Below are 19,002 nucleotides of genomic sequence, written 5' to 3' on the forward strand. Positions count from 1 at the left end.
ATTCATCATCTTTCCCCCTTCTCACTCGACTCCCCCAACGAACCTATCCATTGCAGTAAACGGCTGCCCACTCTCCCCAGTCCCACAAGCTCGCTGTCTCGGGGTAATCCTTGACACTGATCTCTCCTTCAAACCACATATCCAAGCCCTTTCCACTTCCTGCCGACTTCAACTCAAAAATATTTCCTGTATCCGTACATTCCTCAACCAAGAATCTGCAAAAACCGTAGTCCATGCCCTCATCATCTCCTGCCTTGACTACTGCAACCTCCTGCTCTGTGGCTTCCCCTCGAACACTCTCGCACCCCTCCAATCTATTCTAAACTCTGCTGCTCAACTAATCCACCTGTCCCCCCCGCTATTCCCCGGCCTCTCCCCTCTGTCAATCCCTTCACTGGCTCCCCATTGCCCAGACTCCAGTACAAAACCCTAACCATGACATACAAAGCCTTCCACAACCTGTCTCCTCCATACATCTGTGACCTCGTCTCCCGGTACTTACCTACACGCAACCTCCGATCCTCACAAGATCTCCATCTCTACTCCCCTCTTATCTCCTTTTCCCACAATCGCATACACGATTTCTCTCGCGTATCACCCCTACTCTGGAACCCTCTACCACAACACATCAGACTCTCGCCTACCATCGAAACCTTCAAAAAGAGCCTGAAGACCCACCTCTTCCAACAAGCCTACAACCTGCAGTAACCACCGATCGACCAAACCACTGCATGACCAGCTCTATCCTCACCTACTGTATTCTCACCCATCCCTTGTAGATTGTGAGCCCTCGCGGGCAGGGTCCTCTCTCCTCCTGTACCAGTTATGACTTGTTCAAGATTATTGTACTTGTTTTTATTATGTATACCCCTCCTCACATGTAAAGTGCCATGGAATAAATGGCGCTATAATAGTAAATAATAATAATAATAATAGTGAGATATGGAGTCTGGAAGTCAGAACGTCTAAGCAGCATTACCCTATTGATTGTCAGTGTAAAAAGGAAGAAGGGAAGGGAAATGGGGAAGGAGGAGATGGGGGTACCAAGGAAGAAGAGGAGGAAAAAGGGGCAAAGAAGAGGAGGAGATGGGGTAAAAATGAAGACTAGGAGGAAAAGGGGGAAACGGAGAGAAGGAGATGGGGTAACAAGGAAGAAGAGGAGGGAAAAGGAGGCAAAGAAGAGGAGGAGATGGGGTAACAAGGAAGAAGAGGAGGGAAAAGGGTCAAAGAAGAGGAGGAGATGGGGTAACAAGGAAACTAGGAGGAAAGGGGGCAAGAAGAGAAGGAGATGGGGTAGCAATGAAGAAGAAGAGGGAAAAGGGGGCAAAGAAGAGGAGGAGATGGGGTAGCAAGGAAGAAGAGGGAAAAGGGGGCAAAGAAGAGGAGAAGATGGGGTAACAAGGAAGACTAGGAGGAAAAAAGGGCAAAGGTCAACACATTGTTTCTCTATTGCCCGTCAGTGTAAAAAAGTTTAAAAGGAGTCGGATAAATTGTAGAGAGACATCAGAGTGCTATATGTGTCTTTTCGGGACATTTGGATGCTTCACAGTATTGTGATTTACAGCAAATTGATCAGCTTCAAATATAATTTTTTGAACAAAAAAATGGTCAAACCTGTCGAATTCCTATTTAAAAAGACTCGATTATTTCTATTAAGGAATTTAAAGAGCTGAATTTCCACTAAATTCCGGAGATCTCATTGACCAAACATCTGTGGAATATGCTTTAAAAAAGCAACTCTGACCCATGGGGCTACATCAAGCAACATACAAAACCTAAATGATCTCCTCTAAAGGGGGTAAGACGCCTTCAGATGACAGAGTCAAATCTGTTTTGGAAGCACAAGGTGAGGGAGACATATAACATTAAGCCATTATTTAAGATTCTTACAACTCTGCTATTTATTTTCCAAATTTTAACCAAATTTCCCAAGAATCAGGTTGGATACAATAAATACACAATTTTCAAAACTTCCTACCTCAAATTAAAAAAATTAAATTCCTGTTGCACAATCCCTAAAGAGGGAAAATGACTGTGACAGTGAGTAGCCTTTCCCAGTCAGGGCGATCACTCGTGGAATCACTCTGAACCTTTATCACCATCTAGTGGAGTCGGCGACTAAACGCTGGACACTAAAATCCACCAGCAACACATGGAAAGGAAAGGTATTTTGATACGATCTCTGGCTATTTTCGATTATGGCATGTGTCCTTAGGAAACATATAAAACCAGAAAAAAAAATGCAATTTCCTTAAAAAAAATAGGTCAATCGAGTTTTACAAAATGACCGATAATTTAGATCATTAATAAAAACCAATTCCCAAATCAAAAAAGTTAATTTTTTTTTTTAAAAGCCAATATTCCTAATTTTAACACCTTTTTTATGCAATTCTAAGAAAATAAAATTGTCAAAGTTTAGGTTTATAAAATGAATATTTGAGATCTAAGCGATTTCTACATTTTGCCTCCATCCTTTCGACTTGTATTTCTCATTTTATAAAATCCGCAGACATTATCTTGTGGGGTGATTGCCCAATTCTGTCTGCCCCGGGAGTGACAGAATGTATTCTGGGCAAACTACGATCGAGGGGGAGGAAAAATGTGTCCTAGGAAAACCCGAGATGATGCCTGTGCAAAAATGACTTGTCCATATGTCCGGCAGCTAAAGACATCTCCTAATGGCCAACACCAGTAGAATTCCCCCTGCGTCGACACTTCTCCAGATGGTTTTATTGCATCCAATATTAATGACCAAATATAGATTATAACTGAAATTACAGATGGTCGATGAGAAGGGGTATAAAAGAGACCTGGGCGCATGGTGTTATTTCCCCAGACCGACCCTGACTCCAGAGGTAAGACTGAGATATCTCCTAACCATCACCAAACCTTATCACAATAGTCCAAGTCATAAAAGCCAATACAATAGTAAAATCCTAACCCGTAGTAACAAGGAAACGACAATGAATCTAAGAATATGTGATTAGAATGTCTGGGTTTCTTTATTATTGGGGTTTTGTGTGTTTTTTTATGTTAGGTTTCTGTTTGACTTTGACCTTCCATCGTCGGGGAGAATTACAGTACTTCCCAATTTTTGTTTTTTTTCCTCCCGGTTTTCCTTGAACCATAACTCTTTTATTTTTCTGTCCACATAGACATACGGGGGCTTGTTTTCTGGGGGACGACTTGGACTTTTGAATACCTCCATTCTTTTTACCATATAGTGCACTGGAGAAAGGAACAAAAAGAGTCATTAATACAGATAGACTGATATTGATGTGACTTTTTCATAGCTTTTTATAGATTTTTTTTTGTGTGTAATTGCGACAACCAAAAAAACATAATTTTGGCACTCTTGAATTGTATTTGTTTACGGTGTTTACTGATTGGGTTAATTGTTTTTATGTTTTGATGGATCTGACTTTTCTGAGGGTGGCGATACCACATGTGTATATTTTTTTTTACATTATTTTTAAGATCTTTATTTTCAATGGTGAAATATGGGTGATTTGAACGTTTAGTTTTTTTTTTTTATTTTTAATCTTTTTTTACTATTGTCCGATCATTTGTGCTATATCCAGTGATGTCACAGCATCGCATGATAATCCATCGGTGACCCGCAATCACGTCGACTGGTGGGGAGAATGATGCGCATGCACGTTGGCGCCTGGAGATTGACAGCAGCATGTAACAGGTTAACAATGGTGGGCCGAGCTCCGCTCCACCCCTGGTTGTTAGGGGCAAGTCCTAGCTGTAATACACAGCCGTCACCTTCCAGGTATAGGGTGGGTTCATTGCAGGATCTGTTGCAGTGGGGATACATTATTATTAGGGGGTCCGTCCTACTTCCGTTGTGCGTCGGTTTTTAGAGCAGAAAAGAAACAACTCATCAAGCAAAACTTTATAATTTTGCATTCTACAAACCGACACATAAAGGAATCCAGACAGACCCCCTAATAATCAAAGAGGTCTGAGTCCTCTACATCAGTCAGGTGACAGCTCGTTACTGCAGAGGGAAAGGGATCCAGGGCATAGACCGACAGGGACAGATGACTGCAGTGTAGGGGGGTCCAGCTCTGATGGTGGGCTACAGGGGTTATATCCAAACACACATTATCCATCCACCTGTTATCTATCCATTATCTATCTATTATCTATCATCTATCTATTATCTATCTATTATCTATTTATCTATCTATTATCTATCTATTATCTATCATCTATCTATTATCTATCTATTATCTATCATCTATCTATTATCTATCTATTATCTATCTATCTACTATCTATCCATTATCTATCTATTATCTATTATCTATCCATTATCTATCTATTATCTATCTATCTATTATGTATCTATTATCTATCATCTATCTATTATCTATCTATTATCTATCTATCTATTATCTATCTATTATCTATCCATTATCTATATATTATCTATTCTCTATCATCTCTTATCTATCTATTATCTATAATCTATATATTATCTATCTATTATCTATTATCTATCTATCTATCTATTATCTATTTATCTATTATCTACCTATCATCTCTTATCTATCTATTATCTATCATCTATCTATTATCTATCTATTATCTATCATCTATCTATCTATCATCTATTATCTATCTATTATCTATCTATCCATTATCTATCTATTATCTATTATCTATCATCTCTTATCTATCTATTATCTATCATCTATCTATTATCTATCTATCATCTATCTATCTATTATCTATTATCCATCCATTATCTATCTATATATTATCTATTATCTATCTATCTATCTATCTATCTATCTATCTATCTATCTATTATCTATCTATTATCTATTACACAGGGGAACAATTTGAAAAAAAATTTCTGTTGAGTTAGGTTTTTGAGCTGATTTATACTAAAATTGGCATGCTGATTCCAAAAATGTAGTCAGTTTTTTTCTAGCACGTGAAGTTTTTCCTACACAACTTACCTGCCAGAGAAGCACAATTGCACTGATACCTGTAATAAGACTTGTTATCTGATTACAATTCGACTCATATAGAGCTACGTGGCAACTTGTAAGAGTAGTCACAACTTTGTCAAGCCTATTTCTTATATATTTCATTTTTTGTTCATATTTGTACTATTTAAAAAAAAACACACTTTTTAGGTACAGTAGTTTACATAGTTTTGAGAAGACAAAAATCCTATAGTTCAAAAACTTGACGTGATAGAGAAAAACTGAGATCAATTCTGGATTCAGCATCCAAAAATTAATTAAGAACAGTTGTCTGACCTAACTCTTAAAAAATTGTGTTCCCCAGTGTTATCTATCTATCTATCTATCTATCTATCTATCTATCTATCTATCTCTCTATCTATCTATCTATCTATCTATTATCTATCTATTATCTATCTACCTATCTATCTATTATCTATCTATCTATCATCTATCTATTATCTATCATCTATCTATTATCTATCTATCTATTATCTATCTATTATCTATCTACCTATCTATCTATCTATCTATCTATCTATCTATCTATCTATCTATTATCTATCATCTATCTATTATCTATCTATCTATTATCTATCTATTATCTATCTACCTATCTATCTATTATCTATCTATTATCTATCATCTATCTATTATCTATCTATCTATTATCTATCTATTATCTATCTATCTATCTATCTATCTATCTATTATCTATCTATCTATCTATCTATCTACTATCTATCTATTATCTATCTATCTATTATCTATCTATTATCTATCTACATATCTATCTATTATCTATCTATCTATTATCTATCTATTATCTATCCATTATCTATCCATCCATCTATCTATCTATCTATCTATCTATCTATTATCTATCTATTATCTATCTACTATCTATCTGTCTATCTATTATCTATCTATCATCTATCTATCTATCTATCTATCTATCTATCATATCTATCTATCTATCTATCTATCTATTATCTATCTATTATCTATCTATCTAATATCTATCTATCTATCTATCTATATATATCTATCTATCTATTATCTATCCACTATCTATCTATCTATCTATCTATCTATCTATCTATCTATCTATCTATCTATCTATTATCTATCTATCTATCTATCTACTATCTATTTATCTATCTACTATCTATTATCTATCCATTATCAATCTATTTATTTATCTATTATCTATCTATCTATCTATCTATCTATCTATCTATCTATCTATTATCTATCTATCTATCTATCTATCTATTATCTATCTATCTATTATCTATCTATCTATTATCTATTATCTATCTATCTATCTATCATCTATCTATTATCTATCTATCATCTATTATCTATCTATCTGTCTATTATCTACATATTATTTATTTTCTATCTATTATCTGTCTATTAATTATCTATCTATTGTCTATATATATCTATTATCTATGTATCTATTATCTATCTATTATCTATTTTCTATCTATTATCTATCTTTCATCCATCTATCTATCTATTATATATCTATTATCTATGTATTATTTATTTTCTATATGTTATCTATCTAATATCATTTATTTATTATCAATCTATTATCTATCTATCATCTATCTATTATCTATCTATTATCTATCTATTTTCTATCTATTATTTATTTTCTTTCTTCTTATTATTTTTCTATCTATTATCATCTATTTATTTATTAACTATCTATCTATTATTTATCTATTATCTGTCTATTGCGGTATCTGTCTGTCTATTATCTATCTATTTATTTATTATCTATCTGTTATCTATCTATTATCTATCAATCATCTAGCTATCTATTATCCATCTATTATCAATCATCTATCTATCTATTATCTATCTATCTATCTATCTATCTATCTATCTATCTATTATCTATCTATCCATTATCTATATATTATCTATCTATCTATCTATCCATTATCTATGTATCTATCTATCTATTATCTATCTATTATCTATCTATCTATCTATCCATTATCTATATATTATCTATCTATCTATCCATTATCTATGTATCTATCTATTATCTATATATCATCTATCTATTATCTATATATCATCTATCTATTATCTATCTATCTATCTATCTATCTATCTACAAACTCTGTTATTTTGTGACTATTAGTTTGTTCCTTGCTATCTATTATCTGTACATCTATTCTATGTGTCCTTCCGTCATTCTTACAGGGACCTTGTTGTTGCTTGGTGGTATTTTTTGTAGCTTTGTGGGTGTTTACCCCCCAATACTAATGCTCCAATGTGCAGCAGAGTAGAAGCCATATGTAAATAAGACTGGAAGTGCACTTGGGGCTTGTCAAGCCCCTTAACTCCAGTTCCACGCCCCCAGAGCACTTCTGTCTGATTTGCATGTGTCTTCTACCCCAGATTTTTTTCTGCCTGGCACATCAGACCTCATTTTATTCCATTTCTCCCATGTACCATCATGCTGACGAGATCCCTTTGGTTATTTCCATTTCCTCCCATCTGTGTTGTGGTTTCTGCTCGATCCGTCACTCTGGCGCCTCCTGACCCCATTGACTTGTAATCGCGTCTTTTATCTTCCTTGTTGTTTTGATGACGGATGGCGTTCCTCGGGTGTGTAATGTGAGATTATTTACAGGATTACCCTAATGAAATAGGCCTGGTAATGAGGCCATTAACCGCCTTCATGGCAGGAGGTGGTGATATGGCCTGAGGGGGGCGCAGCGCGACGACACCTGGTGGCTAAATACATCTTTCATAAATTACAGTGACAATTTTGGCCTGTAGAGGGCAGTACGGGCTCAGCTCACCATTAAATAAATTAATAAAGAAATGGTGTGACAATAAGAAACACTTGTCGAGCCGTACAAGGAGGGTTTTGCAAATTTCATTTTTTTTCTTTAGAAAGTTGATAAATAGTGATCGGCAATTGGCCAGGTACATCCAACTAATTAAGAAAAAAAAACATTAAAAAAATAAGTCAGTGCTGACCCCACCCCTGAGCAAGTACCCTCCTATCACTCGCTGATTCAATTTCTGTCATATCTTTTTAAAATATAGAACCTTTAAATATGAAGCATAAGCTAAAATTAATCAATAGTGAATGACAATAGGCCTAGTATGTACGAGAGATTAATAACAGCAGATTAAGAGATGCGTGTTGGCCCCGCCCCTGAGGATCTATCTTCCAATCACTAGCTGGCTCCTGATACTGAATTAAAGTGTATCTGTAATACCTATTACAAAATACAGATCTTGTAAATACAAGGCAAATACTAAATTTGATAGATATCATACAAATGATATAAAGTTACAAATTATAGATAAATGACCACCAGACCCCACCCCCGAGTATGTATGTACCAATCACTGATTTCTGATATAATTAAATTTAGTGTCTATAATACCTGTAAAAATACAGATCATGTAAATACAAAGCATAAACTAAAGTTGGAAGAAAATAATTGGCAATTGACCCCTAAACCTGCCACATGCAACTGATTTAAGACAACCAATTAGAGGTAGGTGACCACAAGACCACAAGACCCCGCCCCTGAGTATGTATCCACCAATCACAAAGGCAAATTGTTTTTGTTTTTTTTTACAGATTTATTTGCACCTAGAGCTAAACATACAGATTTAAATACATGGAAGCTTTACAGCAGGGCCCATATTATATGGACATCTTCTGTAAATTACGGGGTGTCTTCGTTACTCTTCGGCTTTCTGGGAAAAAAAAAATAAAACGAGTGTTAATTTCAGCACATTCGATAGGTGTGGTGAATGTTTGTTCAATTAGTATCTCATGTAAGAGACCAGCTTAAGACCTACCTTGCCGATGTCACGACTCTTGGCTCGTAGTTTGTTGACCTGTGATTCTGCAATGTCAGCACGTTCCTCGGCCTCTTCCAGCTCATGTTGAGTCTTCCTGAACCTAGACAGGTGAACGTTGGCTTGTTCCTCCTAAAATATTAAGATTTTTTTTTTCAGAGAAAGTTTTTTTTTCTTATTTTGTGTGTCCTTGGGTGGTTTATGCTGTACTTACAATGTCTTCTGCTTGTCTCTTGTAAGCTTTGACTTTGAGTTGTAGCTTGTCGACTAAGTCCTGAAGCCTTAAAATGTTCTTCTTGTCCTCTTCAGACTGTGAAATGAAAGAGGAAAAACGTTTTAAGAATTAATTTCCACTGTTTATTTCTACCTTCTCTGGAAACTTCGAGCAAAGTAAATTCCGTAAATGTTTAATCAATTTTGGGAACCTTTTATAAATGTCCCATTTGACCTGAGGAAATCCCTGGAAAACAAACTGAGATTGACAAACCTGGTAGGTAAGTTCCTTGACTCTTCTCTCGAATTTGCGCACACCCTTGATGGCATCTGATCCCCTCCTCTGTTCTGCATCTAGCTCGTTTTCAAGTTCTCGCACCTGTAATAGATTGCAGGTATTATAAAAGTTCTGCTTTTGGGTTAATGCCCTGGCCGATATTACTTTTATTTTGCTTTTACCATGGAATTTTAAAAAATATGGACTTACCCTGGCCTCAAGTTTCTGCAATTGCTTCTTGCCACCTTTCATAGCCAGCTGCTCAGCTTCATCAAGACGAAGTTGAAGGTCCTTCACTGACTGCTCAAGGTTCTTCTTCATCCGTTCAAGGTGAGCACTGGTGTCCTGTTCCTTCTTTAGTTCTTCAGCCATCATGGCAGCCTGACAAATCACAAAGTTAACAATTAATACATATAACTTTTGTTTCAACTACATTGTTCAATGGCTTGTGGAAATTTACATCTGTGATGGCCTTCTTAGCCTTGTCTTCTGCATTCCTAGATTCTTGGATGGCTTCTTCTACTTCAGTTTGCAGCTGAGAGACATCAGTTTCCAGCTTCTTCTTTGTGTTTATAAGGCTGGTGTTCTGTTGCAGTAAAGACAATTTTATTACATTTTAAATATTATTTTTTTACGATTATTAAGAAATTTCTGAGAAGACACAAAATCTTTTTCACCTGGGAGTGAAGCAGCTGGACACGCTCAGTGACATCGAGAAGCTCCTGTTCTGCCACCTTGCGTGCACGTTCTGTCTGTTCTAGGGCGGACCTCATCTCTTCAATTTCTGCATTCATGAGGTTGTTTCTCCTTTCGGAAATAGCAAGCTGTTCCTTTAAGTCTTCATTACCCCTAATTGCATCATCAAGGTGTAGTTGGGCATCCTAAGTAGGAAATCCTTTATTACATTACCAAGTTGGACATTTTGTCCTAAATCCTAGTTACAGCCATCTTGAAATATCTTACCTTCAGTTGTCCCTGTACATTCCTGAGTTGTTTCTGGGCCTCTGCTGCTTGGCGGTTGGCATGGCTCAATTGGATCTCCATCTCATTAAGGTCTCCCTCCATCTTCTTCTTCAGTCTCAGAGCATCATTCCTGCTTCTAATCTCAGCGTCCAAAGTGCTTTGCATGGATTCCAAGGCTCGCTGGCTATTCCTCTTGATTTGCTCAATCTCTTCATCTTTCTCTGCAATCTTTCTTTCAATTTCAGATTTGACTTGTGTCAGTTCAAGCTGCACCCTGAGAATCTTAGCTTCTTCATGCTCTAGTGAAGCCTCAGCTTCTTCCAAGGATGACTGAAGTTCAGACTTCTCCTGTTCTATCGTTTTCTTGGCCTTTTCCAGTTCATGAATTGTTTTTCCTGATTCTGCAATTTGTTCTGTCAGGTCTGAAATTTCCTCTGATTAAAAAAAAATAATAAAAAAGAATTAAAGAAACCACTAAGTTAAGCCCTCTTGAAGACATCCATAAAATGGCTAGGTGCTAGATTTCTGGGAAGACAAACATTAATACTCCATCTTGCCATACTCATTAGACTGGTTACTTACGTTGGAGGTTCTTGTTTTCTCTCCTAAGAGTCTCGAGCTGGTCTAATGCCTCTTCATATGAGTTCTTCATCTTGAAGATCTCAGTGCTAAGTGACCTAGACTCTTTTTGGGAAGCCTCTAATTCAGCCTGAGCCTCCTCATATTTTTGTTTCCATTCTGCCAGCACCTGAATATCAAAAATATGAATTATGCAAAGGAATTGCACAATGATCACTCAAATACGGTGACCAATGTTGAGGACAAACCTTGTCAAAGTTCTTCTGCTTCTTATCCAGGGCAGCACATGCTGAATTTGAACGTTCTACATCCACCATCAGGTCCTCAACTTCACCTTGAAGCCTTTGCTTGGTCTTCTCAAGAGAGCCACATTTTGAATTGACAGCCTCAATCTGTTCCTCTGCTTCCTGGAGACGTTGAGCAAGTTTCTTCCTGTGATACAATTCGATGGAAGATGGTTGATGGTGGAACACTTGGCAATGAACACATATATACATTTCAACAGGTACAATTGTTCAAAAAGGCCATAAATATTTTAATATTCTGTAAAGGCCCCATAGATGGCTGAGAGCAATGGTTGTTATAGAAGCCTCGAAAAATATGTCTAGAAACAACCATTTGTGAATCCAACGCATGGGCAAATACAGTCAAATATGACCATTGTTTATCCTCTGTCTGCCAAGACCTGACAACTAATGTTCCAGTTTTTGAAATGTAAAATTCATAATGGAACCTACTTAGCTTCTTCCAGTTCTTCAGTGCGCTGGATCGCGTCGGTCTCATATTTTGTTCTCCATTGTGAAACCTCACTGTTGGCCTTGGAGAGGGAACGTTGAAGTTCTCCTTTGGCTTCCTGTTCCTCTTCATATTGCTCCCGGAGTAGATCACAGTCATGGCGGGCAGACTGCAGACCATGAGCCAGGGCATTCTTGGCCTTTAAAAATAATAACAAAGACCCATCATTAAAATGTGATTAGATGATACCATTCAAGCTAAGATGTTTGCTTATCGCCTCAATTTTTTTACCTTAAAGGGGTTCTCTGGGTCTAGAAGTCATCAGGACTATTCATAACTACATTTCTTTAGTAATTTTTTTAATATTTCTGGAGAAACCCTTTATGGTCTTAAAGAGACTTTTTTTGTTACTGCCTCCACGTCTTCCGTCAGTCGGCCACTGTCATTTTTGGGCATAACTCTGCCCTACACAACCACCGTCACGTACACTGATGTGTAGAAACAAATCAAAGTGCCCTGTACCTTAGTTTCCTCTTCAAGTTGCCTCTTCAGCTCCTCAATTTGTTGTGTGAAAGCTTGTTTCCCTCTGGAGAGCTGAGAAATGAGTGATTCTTTCTCCTCAAGCTGGCGACTGGATTCACCTTAATGGATAAATTAACAGCATACCGTTGGTACATTCAGCATTGCCGTTCTGAAATTGGTAAAGCATTTAGTTTTCTGTAAACTTTTACCATTCTCTGTTTGAAGACGAGCTTTCTGTGCGTTAAGATCATTGATTATTCTAACATGCTCTTCTTCTTTAGTTTTAATATCACTGTATTGATCCTCAATGGTTCTGCACATTTTCTCAAAGTTGGCCTGGTGCAGAAAAAAAATGAAAAATTAATGAATTTTTCATTCGGATAAAGCAAAACAAAAACAGATATGAGGACTTTAAGCAAGTCATCTAAATCACAATGTGAATATGCACTTACCTTGGATTTAGAGACAGATTCCATGTTGCTGGCGAGGTCATCAATCTCCATCTTGAGTTCACTCTTCTCTTTTTCTAGTTTCTGTTTCACCCGTTGTAGATTATCGATTTGTTCTCCAAACTCGGCCATGCTATCGGCATGCTTCTTACGGAGAGCAGCAGCAGTAGCTTCATGTTGTAAGGTGGCTTCTTCCAGGTCACGTCGCATTTTCTGGAATTCGGCCTCACGCTTCTTGTTCATCTCAATCTGAGCAGAGGTTGCACCACCAGCTTCTTCCAGGCGCTCGCTGATCTCCTCAAGCTCTCTTGAGAGGTCGGAACGCTGCTTCTCAGCCTTAGCACGAGCTGCACGTTCTGCCTCAATTTCTTCTTCAAGTTCCTCAATACGAGCCTATTTTTATTTGAATGCAAAGCAAGTGGTGAAGAGATGTAAAATATGAATCTTGGTCACTTTCAAAGAAAACTTCAAAATTGTACCTGAAGCTCCTTAATCTTCTTTTGTAGCTGAGCACCAAGTGCCTGTTCATCCTCAATCTTACTCTGGAGCTGACTGATTTCAAACTCCTTCCTTTTTTGAGGAAAAAATAAATTACATTTAATATATTTCATCCAGTCTATGATCCATTTCTGACCAGCATTATTTTTGCATCTCACTTTTTAACTTTTTCATCCAGTTGTTGTTTATCATTTTCCAAGTCCATTGTAGACTCCTGAGCCAACTTCAGGTCACCTTCCAGCTTCCTCTTAGCCCTTTCCATGTCCATGCGAAGCTTCTTCTCTTGCTCTAGAGATCCTTCAAGCTACAATAAATGGAACATTTTATTAAGACCGACGTTTTATAGAAGTCTTAAAAAGAAAATAATCAGAGTAAATTGGGTCAATTTTTTTAAACGCTCATAACAAATTTGGTACAAATCTAAAGTTTCCTAAAGTCAGAAAGTTAATTCAACACCTCTTATGAACAAGTGTAGATTTAAATCAACATATTCTAAAAGTTTTTGCTATGGCCCGTTCATACTATGTCCAACTTTTCACAAACATGGTACACAATTCTAAAACAGATTGCAATTTTTTTTTGCATGTTTTTACCCAAAATCCAACATTTTGGTTCATAGCTTAAATCAAAGACTGGTGTAAACTGTCCAATAATTTGAAAACTAAACACTGAAAAGATTATGACCTTTAATATTTTATATAACATGAGTTCATTTTACTCACATCGTCCACTTGCTGCTCCAGCTTGGTTTTGGCCTTCGTTAGGGTGTTGACTTTGTCCTCTTCAGCTTGTAAATCATCCAGGGTTTGCTGGTGAGCTTCTTGGAGAGCTTTCTTCTCCTTGGTCAGCTTAGCAATGCTTTCATCTAGAACTGCCATCTCTTCTGTGAGATTTTTCACCTTTGCATTGGAAACATTAGAAGCTTTTAAAAAATAAGTCCATGGTAACTGGGTTATCCTATTTCGACAACCTTTTTTCTCTGTGCGTTAAAATACAGGAGCTTGTCAATTAGTGCTTCTCCAAAATTAAGAAAAACCTACATCCAATGTCAAATCCATAAAAGATCTTTGAAACATGGTATTACCCCAACTAGACACAAGACATCTATACACAGTCATTTCAAGGGTACATGCATCTCGTCAGTACAGGGTACAGTACTGGTTCACTGTTATACAATACCTTATTCTCTGTGGCATGTTTCTCCTTCTCTACTTTGGCCAATGTTAGCTCCAGATCATCAATGTCCTTTTTCAGTTCAGAGCATTCATCCTCCAGTTTCCTCTTCTTGGCAGTCAGTTCAGCATTAGATTCTTCTTCATCTTCTAGCCTCTCATTAATCTCTTTGATTTTGGCTTCCAGTTGAATCTTGGACTTGATGAGACCTTCACATCTTTCCTCTGCATCTGCCAGGCCCTCTGATTCCTGTGAAATGGATTTAGGGAACCAAATTAAACTTAACTCTTCCAAAACTATTTGGAAAACATGCAGAAGATTCATGACTTACAGATGCCACTTGGAGCTGCAGGTCATTTTTCTCCTGGAGAATGGAGACCATTTTCTCCTCCAGCTCTTTTCTCTTTGCTTCTGACTTAGCAAGAGCTTCCTTTGTCTTCTCGAACTCCTCTTTCATGTTGGCCATCTCTTTCTCAGATTCGGCGCTCTTCAGAAGAGGTTTGATCTTGAAATAAAGTTTCATCCATGGCCAAGTTTTGACATTCATGAAAGCTCGGATGTTGTACTGAATGCAGAAGATAGACTCTCTAGAAATTAAGCATATTTATATCACAATCATAGTCCATTGAACAAAGAAACTGTATTATTCTAAGACTGGCCAAACATATTAGACAGCTTTCCCTTTCAACTCTCCCATACCATATAAACTATTGGCTTGGCCAAGCAGACATTTATTCTCAAAAGGTAGATGGGATTAAGCTGCTGCCAGAAACCTCTGGTAGAGGCTTATGCCACTCAGAACTGTTGGATGGTGCATTTTGAATCCACCTGCTCCAAACTTCCTTCCCTGACATTTGCTGTTGAGTCAGAAAGCCAATTGTAGGTCAATCCTGGCAAAATCATCTGAATTACTGTAATTCAAAACTCAAAACTACAGTACCTCCTCTCCATCATCTTCTGGAACTCAACTCTCATGAGGTATCCTCTGCAGATAGCCTGCGTACGAGTGATCAGTTGTGCCAACTTATCATCTCGCATCTCCTCAAGGGTACCCAACAAACCAGCCTTGAAGAAGACCTATAAACCACAGAAATTGACATAAAATGAAGTATTTCTAAGACAAACCTCCATAATGTTAAAAGATATACGGTAATAAAAAAAAGAATACCTTAGTGTGTCCAAATTTGTATTGTGTGTGGTCAATGTCAATAGATCCGAGAAGTTTCTCAGCAGCCTTCTTGCTGTCAATGAATTGCCCTTCTGGAATAGCGCTGGCGTTCAGAACCTTGTAGCTGAAACATGGTATAAATTGTTTGATTGAAGTTCATTTTTACTCATTACTTTCAATTTGAATGGCAAATATCAGTAGGGAGAAATGTTTAAAGGGAATCTGTCAGTAAGAACAACCTTCCTAAACCGCCTATATGGACGTAGGTCACAGAAAGTTGAATAAAATGATATCTATGATCCAATGTCTTATTCCAGAGAAATCCATGTTTTTTTCTATATGTAAATGAGCCGCTAACATTTATGGGCTCCCTTTTAATTTAAAATACTTTCTAGAGGCGGAGTCTCAGGGAAATCTATGTCCAGCCCATAGTTCTTAACAGCTAATTTACATATAAGAAAAACAAGGATTTCTTTGGAATAAAACATCAAATCGCATATATCATAATATCACTTTATTCAATTTTCGATGACCGACATGCCCATATAGACGACTTAGGAGGGACAATCCTACTGACAGATCATCTTTAATCCATACCGTTGTTTGAAATCAGCGTAGAGGATTCTGCTGGGAAATCCTTTCCTGCAAATTCTGATGCCTTCAAGCACGCCATTACACCTGAGCTGGTGCATGACCAAGTGATGATCCATAGCACCTGCCGAGACAAAATAACTTGAAGATCTTCAACTAAGAAGATTCCTAACTAAAAATGAAAAAAATCCTACCTGGGGTCTTGGTTTCATTGGGGATCAGACAACGTACAAAGTGGGGGTGGGTGCTTCTCAAGTTGGTCATCAGCTTGTTCAGATTTTCCTTTAAATGTATGAATTATATTCATGAGAAAATCCAATATCAAATAAAACCACATATCTATAACCATTTGTATAGAAAACATCTATATTTACTCTGAAAAGAGCAGACACAGTCTGGAAGGAGGAGCCCTTCTTCTTAGCACCTTTCTTGCCACCACTGTCTAAAAACAAAAATATGATTTACTTGTGTTTTATTTTGTGGTTGTGATATTAGATATGTTGCCTACAGTAGTTGTGCGGTAAATATACCTGCTTCTGCAGAAGCATATGAAGAATACAGGAAAGAGAGAAGCTTCACTGAAGACTTCTGGTAGAGCCCAATGACAGTCTCATTCAGTGGGTCCTTGTTCTTGTCCAGCCAGCCAGAGATGTTGTAGTCCACAGTCCCAGCATAGTGGACCAGGGAGAAGTGAGCCTCGGCTTTGCCTTTGGCCGGCTTCGGCTTCTGGAAGTTGTTGGTTTTGCCGAGATGTTGATCGTACAGCTTGTTCTTGAAGGAAGTGTCGGTGGCCTTGGGGAACATGCACTCCTCTTCCAGGATGGAGAAGATGCCCATTGGCTAATGAAAGATGATAAAAAAATTTTTAGCAATATTGTACTCATATCACTTGCATGTAATTTTTTTTTTATTTTGCATAATATACCTTCTCAATCAGCTCAATGCAGGCGGCCAAGTCCATGCCGAAGTCAATGAACTCCCAGTCGATTCCTTCCTTCTTGTACTCCTCTTGCTCCAGGACAAACATGTGGTGGTTGAAGAACTGCTGCAGCTTCTCGTTGGTGAAGTTGATGCAAAGTTGTTCCAAGCTGTTGTACTAAAATATTTCTCAATATTAATTGTTATATTAGTTTTACATTTGTTCACCTTGTCACGTGAAGCTAGAATACATACATCAAAGATCTCAAAGCCAGCAATATCCAGTACACCGATGAAGTGCTGTCTTGGCTGCTTGGTGTCCAGCTGCTGGTTGATACGGATAACCATCCACAAGAACATCTTCTCAAAGACGGACTTGGCCAAGGCACCCACTGAGTTGTTCACCTAGTTGAGAATGATAACCAAGTCAGTTTTTCGAATATTTTCCATAGGGAGATCATTCTACGAAAATTCCAGGACTTACCTGCTGGACGGTTTGACCTTTGGTCACAAATTCATTTCCTACTTTGACTCTTGGGTAGCACAAAGCTTTTAGGAGATCAGCTGAATTCAGACCCATCAGATAGCCAACCTTATCAGCCACTATAAGACACATGAAACCCTTGGAGATAAACCAATTTGAGTGTCACTAAGCATGCATTTCCTTACTTTAAAGGAGCCCACAGACATTAGATGAATTTTGACTAATTTTAGCAAGGTTTGTGGACCATCTAATGTGTATAAGGGCCTCTTGATTCTACTTAAATCGGGTAGTTGGATCTAAAAGTGTCCATTCCGTTTGATCTCAGTGACAGAAATGTCTGGAAGTAGCTCATTCCAATCTCTATGCTCAGCCAAGCCATGCATGAATGCATTTGAGGAAGTTGGGTTACCCAGCTGTTGCGGAGAGCTGTATGCCCACTATTAATTCTCCCCCTTTATCTCAGGAGGATTACAAAATATTATAGCAGTTATAAAATATAATATTGAAAATATTACTGAAAATGAATAGTCTGGCATGAAGACCACCTAATGCTACTCTAACCTTGTCATAACCGGAAATCATAGGCTAAATATCCTCCACTTCTAACCTTCTGTGCCGTCGGGCTCGGCTTGCTCCTCTCTTTGCTTCTGCTTGAACTTCATGTTGCCGTAGTGCATGACCGCACCGGTCATTTTGTAGATACCGACCTTTTCATCTGGATTGAACCCCAGGATGTCAATAGCGCTCTGTTAATGAGAGACAGAGCATTTCTGTAGTGATATATCATATAGATTCCCCAGTGTGTATATGTGATTAGACATTTCTAAACACTTACATCTGTGGCCATCAACTCCTCTTGGTCATCGATGCTGGGCACTGTGATCTCACCTTGGCTCACAAACGGGAAGTCATATGGGTTGGTTGTGATCAGAAGCATGTCTGAAAAAGAAAACGGATGAATTGTTGTAGCTGGTGATCTTGCTTATAGACATTGACAGTATTTCCTCTGACTGTATGACTTTAGTGGTCAGTACACCATGAACTGGAGATTTGGGAAATCACCAAATAGTGGTCATTAACTTACCGATCAGCTCTGGTTTCTTGTTGGACATGATCTGGTAGAAGATATGGTAGCTCCTTTCTGCAGACAGCTGGAATGTTACTCTGGACTTTTCCAGAAGATCTAAAATGATCAAAGGTTGGACCCGTTAGGGAATTATTGAGCTTCATGAAAATCTAAATGATTTGTCTTGGCCAGGCAAACTTACAAGTTTCAATGTCAGCAGAGGCCAGCTTTCCTGTAGTGCCGAAATGGATTCTGATAAATTTACCCTAAACGTCAAAAAAAAACTTTATTGAGTTGCTAAAATATTCCAAGATACTGGACGATCACAATATAACAATCCTAAGAAGATGTTTCAAGGAAGATCATGTTATGATTAGGTTGGCCACACTCGATGAATTCAGCTGGATCAACAGATCAAATCAATATTTAGAAGCTATTCTACCTATGTTCGATTGAAATATGTTGTTAAAAAAGTATTGGTCATGCTGAATTCCACCATGTCTGATCCTTTGTTCCCAAGATACAGAAG

General features: G+C 37.6%; 1 protein-coding gene across 1 annotated transcript in view; it reads right to left on the reverse strand.

Annotated features, from left to right (window-relative positions):
• The window catches only part of LOC138666390 (uncharacterized), a 129,326-nt gene that overhangs the window by 39,442 nt on the left and 70,882 nt on the right, over positions 1-19,002 (reverse strand). The window contains exons 48-62 of the mRNA XM_069754618.1: positions 18,676-18,739; positions 18,492-18,590; positions 18,243-18,346; positions 18,015-18,153; positions 17,408-17,526; positions 17,179-17,328; positions 16,931-17,101; positions 16,536-16,845; positions 16,380-16,447; positions 16,200-16,287; positions 16,012-16,129; positions 15,415-15,538; positions 15,187-15,323; positions 14,578-14,833; positions 14,253-14,495 (exon numbers count right to left, since the gene is read on the reverse strand). Coding sequence (XP_069610719.1) covers positions 14,253-14,495; positions 14,578-14,833; positions 15,187-15,323; positions 15,415-15,538; positions 16,012-16,129; positions 16,200-16,287; positions 16,380-16,447; positions 16,536-16,845; positions 16,931-17,101; positions 17,179-17,328; positions 17,408-17,526; positions 18,015-18,153; positions 18,243-18,346; positions 18,492-18,590; positions 18,676-18,739 — 2,190 coding nt within the window. The remainder of the gene's footprint in view (positions 1-14,252; positions 14,496-14,577; positions 14,834-15,186; positions 15,324-15,414; positions 15,539-16,011; positions 16,130-16,199; positions 16,288-16,379; positions 16,448-16,535; positions 16,846-16,930; positions 17,102-17,178; positions 17,329-17,407; positions 17,527-18,014; positions 18,154-18,242; positions 18,347-18,491; positions 18,591-18,675; positions 18,740-19,002) is intronic.

This window comes from Ranitomeya imitator, chromosome 2 (assembly GCF_032444005.1).
Source record: "Ranitomeya imitator isolate aRanImi1 chromosome 2, aRanImi1.pri, whole genome shotgun sequence".
Lineage (NCBI taxonomy): Eukaryota > Metazoa > Chordata > Amphibia > Anura > Dendrobatidae > Ranitomeya > Ranitomeya imitator.